Source organism: Pneumocystis carinii (assembly GCF_001477545.1).
Source record: "Pneumocystis carinii B80 chromosome Unknown supercont1.5, whole genome shotgun sequence".
Taxonomy (NCBI): Eukaryota; Fungi; Ascomycota; class Pneumocystomycetes; order Pneumocystales; family Pneumocystaceae; genus Pneumocystis; species Pneumocystis carinii.
Window position 1 is genome coordinate 105965 of NW_017264717.1, and position 13055 is coordinate 119019.

At 26.8% G+C, this 13055-nt stretch overlaps 7 protein-coding genes across 7 annotated transcripts; 3 read left to right on the forward strand and 4 right to left on the reverse strand.

Moving 5' to 3' along the window:
• The first annotated feature begins 369 nt into the window (after positions 1–369).
• On the forward strand, positions 370–2753 carry T552_01155 (hypothetical protein). The gene is made up of 8 exons (XM_018369746.1): positions 370–544; positions 587–1042; positions 1091–1376; positions 1419–1651; positions 1699–1828; positions 1873–2334; positions 2380–2471; positions 2516–2753. Exons 1-8 carry the CDS (start codon positions 416–418, stop codon positions 2732–2734), a joined length of 2007 nt encoding a protein of 668 aa, XP_018226392.1. The 5' UTR covers positions 370–415; the 3' UTR covers positions 2735–2753.
• A 70-nt stretch (positions 2754–2823) lies between these two features.
• On the reverse strand, positions 2824–4656 carry T552_01156 (hypothetical protein). The gene is made up of 6 exons (XM_018369747.1): positions 4455–4656; positions 4191–4405; positions 3950–4143; positions 3516–3900; positions 3059–3464; positions 2824–3014 (listed from the first exon to the last, which is right to left on the reverse strand). The coding sequence occupies exons 1-6, from the start codon at positions 4609–4611 to the stop codon at positions 2869–2871; spliced, it is 1503 nt and encodes a 500-aa protein (XP_018226393.1). The 5' UTR covers positions 4612–4656; the 3' UTR covers positions 2824–2868.
• Positions 4657–5168: 512 nt separating this feature from the next.
• T552_01157 (hypothetical protein) lies at positions 5169–6059 on the forward strand. Its single transcript, XM_018369748.1, has 5 exons — positions 5169–5253; positions 5300–5435; positions 5481–5565; positions 5611–5900; positions 5946–6059. Exons 1-5 carry the CDS (start codon positions 5207–5209, stop codon positions 6012–6014), a joined length of 627 nt encoding a protein of 208 aa, XP_018226394.1. The 5' UTR covers positions 5169–5206; the 3' UTR covers positions 6015–6059.
• A 205-nt stretch (positions 6060–6264) lies between these two features.
• T552_01158 (hypothetical protein) lies at positions 6265–7560 on the reverse strand. The gene is made up of 7 exons (XM_018369749.1): positions 7504–7560; positions 7309–7458; positions 7082–7255; positions 6908–7036; positions 6737–6865; positions 6670–6691; positions 6265–6622 (listed from the first exon to the last, which is right to left on the reverse strand). The coding sequence occupies exons 1-7, from the start codon at positions 7513–7515 to the stop codon at positions 6312–6314; spliced, it is 927 nt and encodes a 308-aa protein (XP_018226395.1). The 5' UTR covers positions 7516–7560; the 3' UTR covers positions 6265–6311.
• Positions 7561–8175: 615 nt separating this feature from the next.
• On the forward strand, positions 8176–9984 carry T552_01159 (hypothetical protein). Its single transcript, XM_018369750.1, has 4 exons — positions 8176–8410; positions 8452–8652; positions 8698–8849; positions 8894–9984. Exons 1-4 carry the CDS (start codon positions 8222–8224, stop codon positions 9936–9938), a joined length of 1587 nt encoding a protein of 528 aa, XP_018226396.1. The 5' UTR covers positions 8176–8221; the 3' UTR covers positions 9939–9984.
• Positions 9961–11967, reverse strand: T552_01160 (hypothetical protein). The gene is made up of 10 exons (XM_018369751.1): positions 11851–11967; positions 11767–11803; positions 11674–11715; positions 11434–11627; positions 10906–11393; positions 10716–10855; positions 10535–10671; positions 10396–10493; positions 10276–10351; positions 9961–10224 (listed from the first exon to the last, which is right to left on the reverse strand). The coding sequence occupies exons 1-10, from the start codon at positions 11919–11921 to the stop codon at positions 10005–10007; spliced, it is 1503 nt and encodes a 500-aa protein (XP_018226397.1). The 5' UTR covers positions 11922–11967; the 3' UTR covers positions 9961–10004.
• A 230-nt stretch (positions 11968–12197) lies between these two features.
• On the reverse strand, positions 12198–13013 carry T552_01161 (hypothetical protein). Its single transcript, XM_018369752.1, has 5 exons — positions 12968–13013; positions 12649–12915; positions 12461–12600; positions 12317–12415; positions 12198–12270 (listed from the first exon to the last, which is right to left on the reverse strand). The coding sequence occupies exons 2-5, from the start codon at positions 12913–12915 to the stop codon at positions 12243–12245; spliced, it is 534 nt and encodes a 177-aa protein (XP_018226398.1). The 5' UTR covers positions 12968–13013; the 3' UTR covers positions 12198–12242.
• Between the last annotated feature and the right edge of the window lie 42 nt (positions 13014–13055).

A 13055-nucleotide genomic window follows, 5' to 3' on the forward strand; every position in this document is an offset into this window, starting at 1 on the left:
AAATAAAAAATATTTTGTCTAAATGAAGCTGTCTTTAGGAATAACATTTTTTATTATTTTTTTCTCGGGATATTTAACAGCACGATATTCATTTCTTAATAAAATTTCTTATTTAATTAGCGAGTTTTGGAACTCAGGAACTTTTGTAATATTTTAGCTTTTAACTTTTTCTAAAAACTTCTAATCGGAAAATAGACAAGAATTAGTTATGTCGTAATTGCTCTAAGTTTATGTTATTTGTTATTTTTAATTCCTTTGATCATAATTGCTAAAAAAGAAGCAAAAAGAGTATGAATAAAGTTAACTATGTAAATCAGAAATAATTTTTGGATTAGTATCCATATAGATCTTCTTATATTTCAGCAAGGGAACAGTATAAAAGAAGAGGAAGTTTTTAATATATTAAGAAAACAATATGTTGCAAGATTTAATTAGAATATATTGGCCCATAGATATAATCAAATACGAGGAATGTGGACTATTAATTGGTCTTCAGGACTCTCAAAATGATATATTTGTAATCACATGTATTAAAAACATTGAGGTTTATAATAAACAAATTAATTAATTTAGTAATGTATTTTAGAAAGACATACTAGAAAAATATATTCAGCAAATAATCCAGGAAAAAAAGGAACCATTTAGGAAAATCGAAAAATTATGTAATAAACAATATCCTAGAATTATCGGGACATTACGTTCTACATCAAATAATTGTAAATGTATTTTTGATTACGAAAAAGTTTGGATTGATGCTATATTGGACAAAAATACAAAATTTCCTCAATTTTATAGCAAAAAAGATTTTTCGAAAACTATCCAAGTTATTCTATATTATAGCCCGAACTCTTATAAAATGCAGTATTATTCTCTTAAACCTATAGGATTGGAACTTAAAAAGAAAATTAACACGGAAAACATAGATTTTAAGGATAACACTACAAAAAAATCAGAGCTTCAAGAGCGGTTGAAAATGCATGCTTTTCATTATAAGTTGTTAAAAAATCCAGAATTGTATTTTTCTGAAAATACATTAAAACAGGTACAATAATAATAGCAATAATAGTAATAGAGTATAACTATATTAAAGATTAACAACAATAGAGAGCTTTCAATTGTCCTGAAAAATATTATTAAAGAACATTTTAATAATAATAGTAATAATCATAATAATAGCAGGCCTCTAGCTTTATCTACTAAAATACAAAAAAATACAGACTATTTTAAAAAAACATATTTATATTTATTTCAATTTCTATCTACTATTATATTTTGGATTATGTTGATTCAAAAAGCAATTTCTGAAGCTATTCTTTATATAATTGAATGGAAATTATATCATAATTGGATTTCTCTAAAAGATATTTCTGCAATAGGTAATATAACTGAATAGAAACAACAAGATTAATATATTTTAGTTCAGCAAATTGATATGAGATTACAACAGTTTTGTTACTGGCCTATTCAATATCAAGCATTACTAAACAGAAAAAAAGAATATCTAAACATTACAACAAGTTATCCTAACTACATTCGTTTTTATAATAATTTATGGTTGATTGCTAATGATATAATAATTGGGATAATTTTTGGATCATATCTTATAGAAAATAAACACAAATTAATTCAAAGTATCAATTATATTTCTAATGTATAAATATCATAAAATTGCATATGATTTTTTTTTAATATATATAGATATATACGATAGAAAGTTTACATAATATGGTTTTTTGGTTAATGAATTGGCCAGCCGGTTTGAAATTAAACAGCGAATTAGCAGGATTTCTTGGGAACCTCTTTTTAAGGCTTTTAGAGATTTGGAAAGGTAAATATTTAATTTTTCCTTTTTCTTTTATATTTGAATGTTAGGATGGATTATAACAATAAACTCATATCTTCCAATTCTTATCCAGATAGCAGCAATACCTAGTTTCATGGGATTTTCCATATTTGTTTCATTTCTAAACGATGCATTATCTCTGCTAACACTTCATATTTATATATTTTATATTGCATCTGCTCTAATATATAATTGGCAGCTCACTATTTTAATATCATTATTTCATCTATTTCGTGGAAAAAAAAAAAATATATTAAGGAATAGGATTGATTCTTGTGATTATGGCATAGATCAATTAGTTCTGGGGACTATCTTATTTACATTATTTGCATTCTTATTTCCAACAATTTTGGCATTTTATTTTACATTCGCTTCAGCCCGTATGATTATAATATTTATAAAAGCTATTTTGGATACTGCTCTAACATTTACAAACCACTTTCCTTTATTTGCAATTATGTTAAGAATCAAAGATCCTTTTCGTCTTCCAGGTATGACTATACTAATTCTAGAATTTCCATTTACATTGCATATAGGAGGAATTCATTTTGAGTTAGTGAACTTTAAACCTTCAAATAAATCAAAAATATCTTTAAAACCTATTCAAACATCTTACATATTTTTAAGGGTTTAGCATTTATAAAAATTTTATATAATTACTAACGTTTTAAGTCTATACCTCTTTCACTTGAATCCATGTTCTGTCAATATTCAAGACTATTTGAAAGATTAAAGTGTCATTATTTTTCCAAAGAAATAATTATCAACTTAATTAGAGGAATCATAGTTCCTATAATTCCTAGAGAAAAACTTTATACTCTTCAATACTCCATGCTTCCTGAAAAAAGAATAAGCATAATTGAACTTATAAAAATAAATTCTAATCAATAATTATATTTTAAATAAAAATGTTTTTAAAATAAGTATTAAATGTTCATATTAAATGTTTACATTCATTATTAAAAATTATATACACAATAGTTTCACTAAGTCTCAAAAATTCATGAAAAGTTTTAATAATATTTTTAATTAGAAAAACTATCAGAGAAGAATTCACGATAAAATTCATAATTATCATTTTGCTGGAAAAAAAAGAATGGAGAACCTTGATAGGAACTATCTGATCCAGTGTCATTAGGATCATCTCCATTATCATATCGTTGACGTAATTCTAACTCATATCAGTTCATGTGTTAATAATAACATGAAAATTACCGGGATTAGATAAAACATTCCATGCTTCGTTAATATTTTCCATTTTCCTAAGAACTTCCTCTTTAGACATATTACCTCTATATTTGTCTGGATGATATATTTTTGCCATTTTTCTATATGCGGCTTTTATTTCTTTTAAGGTCGCATCTCTTTTAACGCCAAGAACTTTATAGTAATTCGTTCTCTTTGACTGCTGTAGGAGCTTTTGACATAATTTATATTTCTCTTTTATCGTACGATCTTGACCTTGTGCATATTCATTCGCTTTAGACAATATTCCTAATGCCTCCTCATACAATTCATTCCTCATTAACATATAAGCCTTATCCAAAAGAGCAGGAATAGACTGAGGATTAAGAGCTAACGCTAATTCGCAATATTTCTCAGAAATAGAATATCTTTCCATCTTTTATTTGATAAGAAATATAGGATTTAAGATTATTTTAAAATTGCTCACCTCAGAATATGCTTTACATGCCATTTCTCTAAGCTCAGACAAAAGAATCTTTGGACTATTTGACGTAATTAACTTTTCTTTTTCAAGTTCTTTAACTTTGTTCTCCACATAATCCAAAATACCATTTTCGCCAGAACCATTTATCAAAATTACAACCGCACCAGCCCATTTCCCAGAATTTATTAACTTTCTGGCATTTTTAATGCCCTTTTCTAGGTTTTTCATTGTACGAAATATTTGTTTACACTTTTTATGTTCTGGATCAAAGTGTAAACACCGTTTAACTTGAGATATAGCATTTTGCGAGTCATATTTCGAAAAATAAAGAAGATCAGCAAGTGTAATATAAAGATGTGTTGAAGATGGATCCAATGTAGTCGCATGTCTATATATATATAACATTAACAAGATTTATTTAAAATACTATAACCAACATCAAATCTTTAATAGCATTCCCTACATTACCAAGAATTATATGAGAATCCGCACGCAACAATCTTAAATTCACTACAAATGACGCCACTGAAATAGCAACTCTTAAATGTTCCAAACATTCTTCTATATTACCCTTATTAAAAGACACTGTAGCCATCGTTGCATGGTTCTGTGCATCCATCACTTCTTTTAACTTAAAATAACATAAAAAACTCCTTCATTATAAAGTTTTCGCTATACCTGTTGATAATCATTTACTTGTTTCAAATCTTGAATTGCATTTTCCCATTCCCCAAGTCTAGCTCTAAGTTTCCCTCTTTGAAGTAACGCACCACTAAATCCAGGCTTAAGCTCAATTGCCTTTGAAAAATCTTCTATAGCCATATGATTTCTACCCAATGACATCAATGCTGTTGCCCTCTTAAAATATGTTAAATAATTAGATGGATCTCGTGCTAATATATAAAATAAATAACCATCTAATAATCAAAAACAAATTATTACATATAGCTTCATCATAAAGACTAATAGCTTCTGATAACTTTCCCTTTTCAAAAAGCTTTGACGCTGAATTAAGAAGAGATTGTGTTGTTTCTTCTGAAAAATCCTTCCCTAATATAAACTTTCCAGGAAAAAACAAAAACAAAAATATCCACAGCATAATATTCACTGAAAAATAGCATCAAATAACACTCTTAAATCTATCTATCTTCTTAATAACTATAAGTTTAATTTAATCTATGCCTTTCGTAAGTATATAAATAGGTCTTTTTATCGGACATCATAAGAGTTAATATTAGGAAAATATTAAAATATAAGGAAATTAAAGAAATCAGTGTATATTATTTAAAATATTTTGTATTTTTTATTGTAGTTTATAGAGGATTATGTTTTTGGGTTATATAGTTTTATGAAGATGAGATATAGTTTTAGGATGATTAGATTATTATGAAAAAAAAAGAGGATAGGATGGTAGATATATAAGAAATAGAGTAGATATTTTAGTATGAAGGAGTATTTTATTTAAAAGTAGTATTATTTTAGACAATTATTTATAGGTAGATAAATTATAAATAAACCATTAATATGAAAGTAAGAGTTAAAAATAGGGTAAAGAGTAGGATAAGAGTAGGATGAATGATAAGATATTATTAAGAAAAAGAAGGTCAATGGTCATATAGTGATATATTTTTTTACAAAGTTATAAAACATAATATTAACGTAGAAATTTGAAATAAAAAATAAAATTATAAAGTATGTCTTTTGAATATGATAAATCATTATCAAAAATATCATTAGATTCGTAAGAAAAAGTTATGTTGAATATTTCTGTTTTATAATTTATTTAGAGCAGCAGATCTTAAATATTTATCAGTAAACTTTACCAAAACAATTGAAGAAAAACTACAAAAACATATGCCTAAGAATGTTTCAAACAATTCGAAAGATATATTAAGGGAAAAAGTAGAAAATTTATTGGAAAATGTATTTTATGATTATATTTTTTTAATTATTTAATCTTAAAATTAGTTTATAACGAGAACATTTGAATTAGCCAAACCAAACATTATAATTAATGGGATTGAAGCACAAGAAACAATAATCGATGATTCATGTAACGTAAAATATGATTTAGAATATTACTTATATTTATAATTAGCTACAATTCTGGAACCATTTAATTATGATTTAAACAATAAACTACAATCGCTACATAATGAAATTGAAGAAACAATTCTAAAAACTACTCAACTGAGAAGAGAAATACCAAGAAAAATATTTGAATATAAGAATAGTCAAGATATAACTGAAATAAAAATAAAATTTCCGGAGGAACCTTTAATGAAAAGTATAAAAACAGAACATATTATAGAACCTGAATTACAGCGTGGAGATGAAATCAGACAAGAATATTCCAATGCAATATCTGTTATGAAACAATTAAAAACGGTAATATATATAAATTCCCAAGAAAATTCCTAATTTCTACACCAGTCAATTCCAACTACATGTGCTAAACTTGAAAAGTCTGTAGAAATTATAAAGCATTTTTATGAGAATTAGAATATTAGACCAATGAAAAATATCAAACTATAAAAATATCTCAAAAAAGTGCAATTGTACAATAAAGCATATACATCAAACCTTTTAATAATAACTATTTTCTAATGCAACTATCTATGTTTATAATCTTTTCCCAGCAAATGTATCCCAAAACATTAAAAGAAATCATCTAAAAACATTACGATAAGCCACAATTCCTTTTTTTGTTAAAAGAGTTTCTGCATTTAGAAAAATCAATGAAATATGTTTTATTTTTAATTAACAATGCAACTCGACAAAAAAAGCAATAAATCCTTGTCACGACTGCCAAAAAATTTCTTTATTTATTTCATTATTATTAACCTTCTGAAAATCAATTTCGTTAGAAGGTTGCATCCATTTAGGATCGTTCCATGGACCTGCATCAGAAAACTCACATCCACCATCACATTCGCAGGTACCTCCAAGTACTTTTGGAAGATTTTCTTCTGGAATTTGTTCCAATAAAACTGATTTATAATCTGCCCCAAGAATATATATTTTGTTCACAGTTGAAGCATCCAAAAGAAGTCTTATTACTTTGAATGCAGATGAAAATCCCCAAGGAGCATTAATCATAAAGAATTTACCTAAAAAACAAACATTAAAAGAAATATTTTAATGTACTAAATTTTACCCATTCTTTCTGGATATCTTGCCTATAAAAGAATTAATACTATACAAAATTTTAAACATAAAAATACCTGACCAATAAATGTTGCCTTTTTAACATAACTATATACTGAACTAATGCTAGAAATTCCAACACCTTTAAGATCCATAATTGTACAAGATGTTTCAATAAGTCTTCCATTTTTTCTAGAACATGCAGGCTTTTCTCATTAAAATAAACTAATTAAAAAACATATATTTACCAATCTATAATTAATAAATTTCTCATATTCAAAAACGAGATTTTGCAACATCCTCTCTTCCGTAGTAATTTTATACATTTCACTGAGATTTATTTTTCCAAGATGTTCTATATAAACCGGCTGACCATACTTATAATATTCATAAGCATATATACTCAAAAATAAAATATAAACCTTATCTTCTTTATGATAATACTGAGGATAATATTTAAAAATATCTGCCTTTTCATTGTAACAAAACGTCTTCATAATTTCATCTACCCCAAAATCCTTTCTCCATTGCTCACATTCCACAAACATAATCTTTGCCTGGGAAACATCAAATTTACGAGCTCTAAGAAACCGCAACTAATATTTTTTCATGTCAATCTTCATATTTAGCTTTAAAAAATAGATTAAACCATAGATGGCGTATCCAAACGCTCAGAGAATCCCTCTTCCTCAAGTTCTTTACGCAATTCCTCCACCTTTAGATCTTGTTCTCTCGTTGTATTTCCCGGATAACCGGTCGCTGAATCTACTATTATTTGAGAGCATAAAGGCAAATTAGTCTATAATTAAACGTAAATTCATTAATACATAATAATAATAATAACCTTTCGTGCCATAATACTATTCTTTATTGACTTTACAGTATTTTTATTATTAACAAGACAATTTGCTAATCTCAATTTCGATATTTTCTCAGAAAATTTAATTATAACCAAAATATAGTCAATAATAGATAAGAAAAAAACATAGCAAATCTTATGGCTATTTACACTAATCTAAATATTATATTTAAAAAGCTTTAGTTTAAATCCATTGTATTAATAGATATTAAACAATGTTAACTAGATTAAAAATACAATTATATGATAATTTAAAGTCTATTTAGATATGAATTGTAAGCTGAACTTTCTAAGAAACTAGTAATTTAGTAATTAAATCAATAATGAACTCTTTTTATATAATCTGATATGAAAAATATTAATAATTATATCAAATTATATTTAGAAAAAGTGAAAATCTTAAACATGAAATTTAAATATAAGTTAATATAAAAACAGGTTGCATCATTTCTAAATATATAAAACGAAGAAATAATCTAATATTTATAGAGAAATTGTATTTTTCTATAAATATGTAAGATCGTATGTACCTTAAATTTTTACAGCAAAATTAATATGCAGGTTCTTGTATTATTAGAATAAACCATTATAAGAGTTAAAATTAAGTAAATAAGGATAATTTAAGAAGAAATATATGAATTTATAATGAAGAACTGGATTCTGGATTTATTATGAAAAATAGAATTAAAAGGATCAAAAAAAGATGACGCAACAACAATTGGAGGTAGATCAATCAGAAGGGATTAAACGTAAGGATCCTATGAGAAAACCTATGCAACGACGAACAGTTGACTATGGAAGTGGAATAACGAGATGGTTTCAAGGAAGAACAAGAATGACGTCGTTTAAAGATGTTAGATATATGTTTCCAAATCAAAATTTTATTATTGATGTGAGATATAATAAAAAAAAGGGTTATATTTATTTTTTCAGTTATTACCACCATTTGCATATAAATATAATCCTTCACTAAATCTTCCTATCAAATATATACATTCATCTTCAAACAAAGTGAAGCATCCGGTAAATGTTGTAAAATGGACGCCGGATGGAAGAAGATTATTGACAGGCTCAAGTAGTGGAGAATTTACTTTGTGGAATGGTCTGACATTTAATTTTGAAACGATTTTGCAAGTATTATAATATATTTTTTAATAAGAGAATAATATAAATATATAGGCTCATGACCATGCTATAAGATCATGTGAATGGTCGAATTCAGGAGATTTTTTTTTATCATCAGATCAATCGGGTATTGTTAAATATTGGCAACCTAACATGAACAATGTAAAAGTTTTGAATGCACATTCAGAAGCAGTTAGAGATATTTCGTAAACAATTGATAAATATTTCATCAAATTTAATTCTATTTTAGATTTTCTCCTTCAGATAATAAATTTGCTACAGCTTCTGATGACGGCAGTATCAAAATATGGAATTTTACCGAGGCACATGAAGAGCAAAAACTTACAGGCCATGGATGGGATGTAAGAACTATTGACTGGCATCCTTCGAAAGGATTGTTAGTATCTGGTTCAAAAGATAATCTTGTTAAGTTATGGGACCCCAGATCAGGAAAATGTCTCACGACATTACATGGTCATAAAAATACTGTATATCAAGTAACATTTCAACCAACTCATGGTGATCTCTTGGCTACATGCTCTCGAGATAGTATTACTCGTATATTCGACATTCGAACTATGAAAGATTTAAGAATATTACGTGGACACGAAAAAGATGTAACATCTTTAGCCTGGAATCCTGTAATCCCATCTATTTTAAGTACAGGCAGTGCAAATGGTGTTATAAACCATTATATTATTGACGAATTTTCCTTACCTGAAAACTCACAAACTAAAACAAGTATTTCATTTTCTACGTCTTCATTATTATGTAATCCTGCTGTTTCTATACCTTATGCTCATGAATCATCTATTTGGTCTATGCAATATCATCCTCTTGGTCACATTTTGGCTACAGGTTCAAATGATAGATATACACGTTTTTGGGCTAGAGCACGTCCTGGAGACCCTATTGCTTTTAAAGACAAATACTATATTGGTGAGGAAGCAGCAGAAGCTTTAGGAATTACAGAAAAAGTGTCAAAAAAGATTCAAGAAGAAGAGGAAGAAGAAGAAACAGATATTTTAACAGAACAAAACGAGCCTTATCTTTTTCAACAGCATACTAATTCTACAGAACAATCACCTAAATCGCAAAACTTTATACTTCCTGGTTTACAAGCACTATCTAATCTCAAAAATCAAAATAACTTTTCAACAATGTCATATTCTCATTTCATTCCACCCGGTCTTGCATCTGTATCATCAGGAAAAAATATGCAAAATTTACTAAAAATATCAACAAATTCAAATACTATTCCAGGAATGGGAAACACATCTATCAAAAACCCATGAAATTCAAATGTTTTAAATATATAGAAAGAGTTTCATCATATTTTATATTTATCATATATACATATTTCATGATAAATCTGTAAGGTATAATAACGAAAATCCAAACCATGAACATAAAATACCCCAAGAACAATATATACTAACTAACATTAATGGAAAATATTCATATTTCCCTGTTAACCCAAATATTAAATTATGAAGAAAAGTAGTGTAAATAAGAAGTGGGATAAACATAAAAATGTAAAAGGTAGAAGCACGGTTTAAAAGGAAAATTCTCTTTGTTGATCTATAAAAATATTAATACATCACTTTTAAAAGCAAAGAAATAAAAACTTACGCAGGTACCATAGTGTCAAAAGGCACAAGAAATATTAGTAGCCAGGCTATAGTGTATACAAACTTAATAAAACTTTCTAATTTATATTAATAAAGCATTTTTAAATAAGTATAAGAAAACCTAATGGGGTAAAAATTAAAGGAAAAAGAGAAACATATCCTGCAACAACCAAAGGACAAAATGCTGTAAAATATCTTCTATCTTTAAGAGCAAGAAGACTAATAATTACTTAAAAATTATAAAATAAAAAAAAACATACCTAAATGGAATTATAACCATAAGTATTGCCTTTTCATGAACATGCCATCCAAAAATAAAAGACGAAAACCCACAAAGTACAATTGCTCCAAGAAATACATTATATGTAGGCCTTATAAATAATTTAACCAAATAAATCTGTTTTTTATAAGAAAAAAGTAATATTTCAATAGAAATATAACCATTTGAAAAAAACATGTAACAATAAAAGTTGTAGTAGGCGTAATATTAGGAAGAATTCCAAAAAAGGTATCACCTATTAATCCTCTAGTTAAAGAAGCTGTTGCTTCTTGTTTAACTACAATATTCAAATGTGGAGCTACTATAATTAATGTAAGAAATAAATACTTTTCAATATAAACATAATCCTACATGCAATTAAAACTCTATCAGCAAAAGAATACAAAGCCCATATATTGGGCGCCCAATAAGCATGAGTTAAACCCCTTGAAAATGGAAAAAGTCTAGATTTTATTTGACTCAATTGATTATAATATACGAATGGACCAAAAGCTAATGTTATAACAAAAGATATTGAAACAATTAACTTAATAGTATTCTTAAAATTAATTCCCCTCATGTCTAGGCGTAAACAATATACACGCAAAACATATACAAAATATGCAGGTGCCACATAAAGAAAGAGATGCTTAAAACATAATAAAACCGAAAAAATGATACTGCTTTTTAAAATTTTATCAGCATTCTTAGCATAGAAAATTGATAAAAGAAGCAATCCATATAAAAATCCATTGTACTGAAAATGAATATGATCAACAATAAAAAATCCAGGAGAAAATAGAATAGAAATAGCAATAATTTTACTTAACTTTTTTTCTGGAGAACTTAATTGAATATATCTATTCATAAGATTTCGCTCATAAATATTACAATTCTTACTTTCTTAAACTATATATCAACATAAAGTCTGTAATAATCACTGTTGATCTCTGGAAATATATAGTCCTATTACTTGCATAATTAACATTACTAATTTTCAACATCTCTGCATCTATCCACTGTCCAAACAAAGAAAACAAATATTCCATCCAGGGAAAAAATGGAGGATAATCTAGCATCCATTGAGACATATTCTATACATATCATTAACAATTTCCACCTTCTTATCCCATTCCATACTTCATAATACCATTTAGATAATGGAAGACTATATGTTAAAGCCTTCAATAATATTAAAATTCTAATAAATGATAAATTCTACTTAGAAAATACCATCCAATTTCTATGGACTTCAAAATCTGTTGATCTACTAACATATTATTAGCTTATTATCATTAACAAAATATAACATTTTACTAGGCTGGAAAAAGCATGATTTTTATAAAGATACAAGTAATAGCATATTTTTCAAAATCAGAACAAAACATTCTTGGATTTTATTAAAAAGATAACAAATAAATTATAATATTATTTATCAATTCATTAATTTTTTAGGTTTTAAAATAAAGTTAAAAAATATAATATGTAGAATAGAATAATGCTAAAACAAGTCTAAATCAAGTCCAAAATAAGCTTATTTTCCTTAAAATATGTTATTTAAATAAAATCATAAAATCAATTAAAAAGATAAAATTAAAACCTCCAGCAATAAAAATAATCATTCTTTTTCCTTAATATTTCTATTATAAGATATATTTAGCCATGTATGAACCACATAAAAAACATTAAATAAAATCATTCAAAGAATCTTAAGCAATTCTTTCAATTAAATGATAACTTAATTATTTTTAATTTATATAAATATATATATAAAAATACAAACCCACTAGCAGTTTCTACTACATGACTCATCTCTCCTGGTTGTAAACTAAACGATGCCTCCTCAAATTCCCGTTGCATAACACCTTTTCCAAAAAAACCTCTAAATCATCTTAAATAAACCTTTTAAAAACATAAAAATAGCTACAAATCCCCCGATTTTTTAGCACTATTACAATCCGATTCCGTAATAGCTAGTTCCCCAAGACTAATGTCTCCTGAGCGAACTTTTGCCTCATATTTAAGAATAATATCCATAGCCTCTTCTTTACTCCGTGTAATATTAGCCTATATCCTAATTTAATCCCTAAATAGATTTCACCATAATATACCCACTTCCTTCCAAGAACTAGGCCTTCTACTATATCTATGTTTCACTAAAAGATGGATAACACGAATCTTTTCATCATTCATTTTATTTTCTTCTGGTAATTCTGTTATTAATCCATTCTTAATCATATAATCTTTTAGAACTTCAAGATTAGCATCTGGCGGAGGCTCCCAGAAGGACTCATGTGTATTTATATTATAGTAATAAGGCAGATTTCTTGAGCGGGAACAGCGTATCTCCCAATCTTCAGGTAGACCATTAGCTTGAATCATCTAATAAAACAGTGAAAAACCGCTGAAAAACAGAAATAATCATCAAAATTACCTATAAAACGGTAAAAACATAAAACAAAGACGATAACCGGGAGTTTTTATAAAATTAAGAGGGATTTCAGTGTTGACGTTAATTCCTA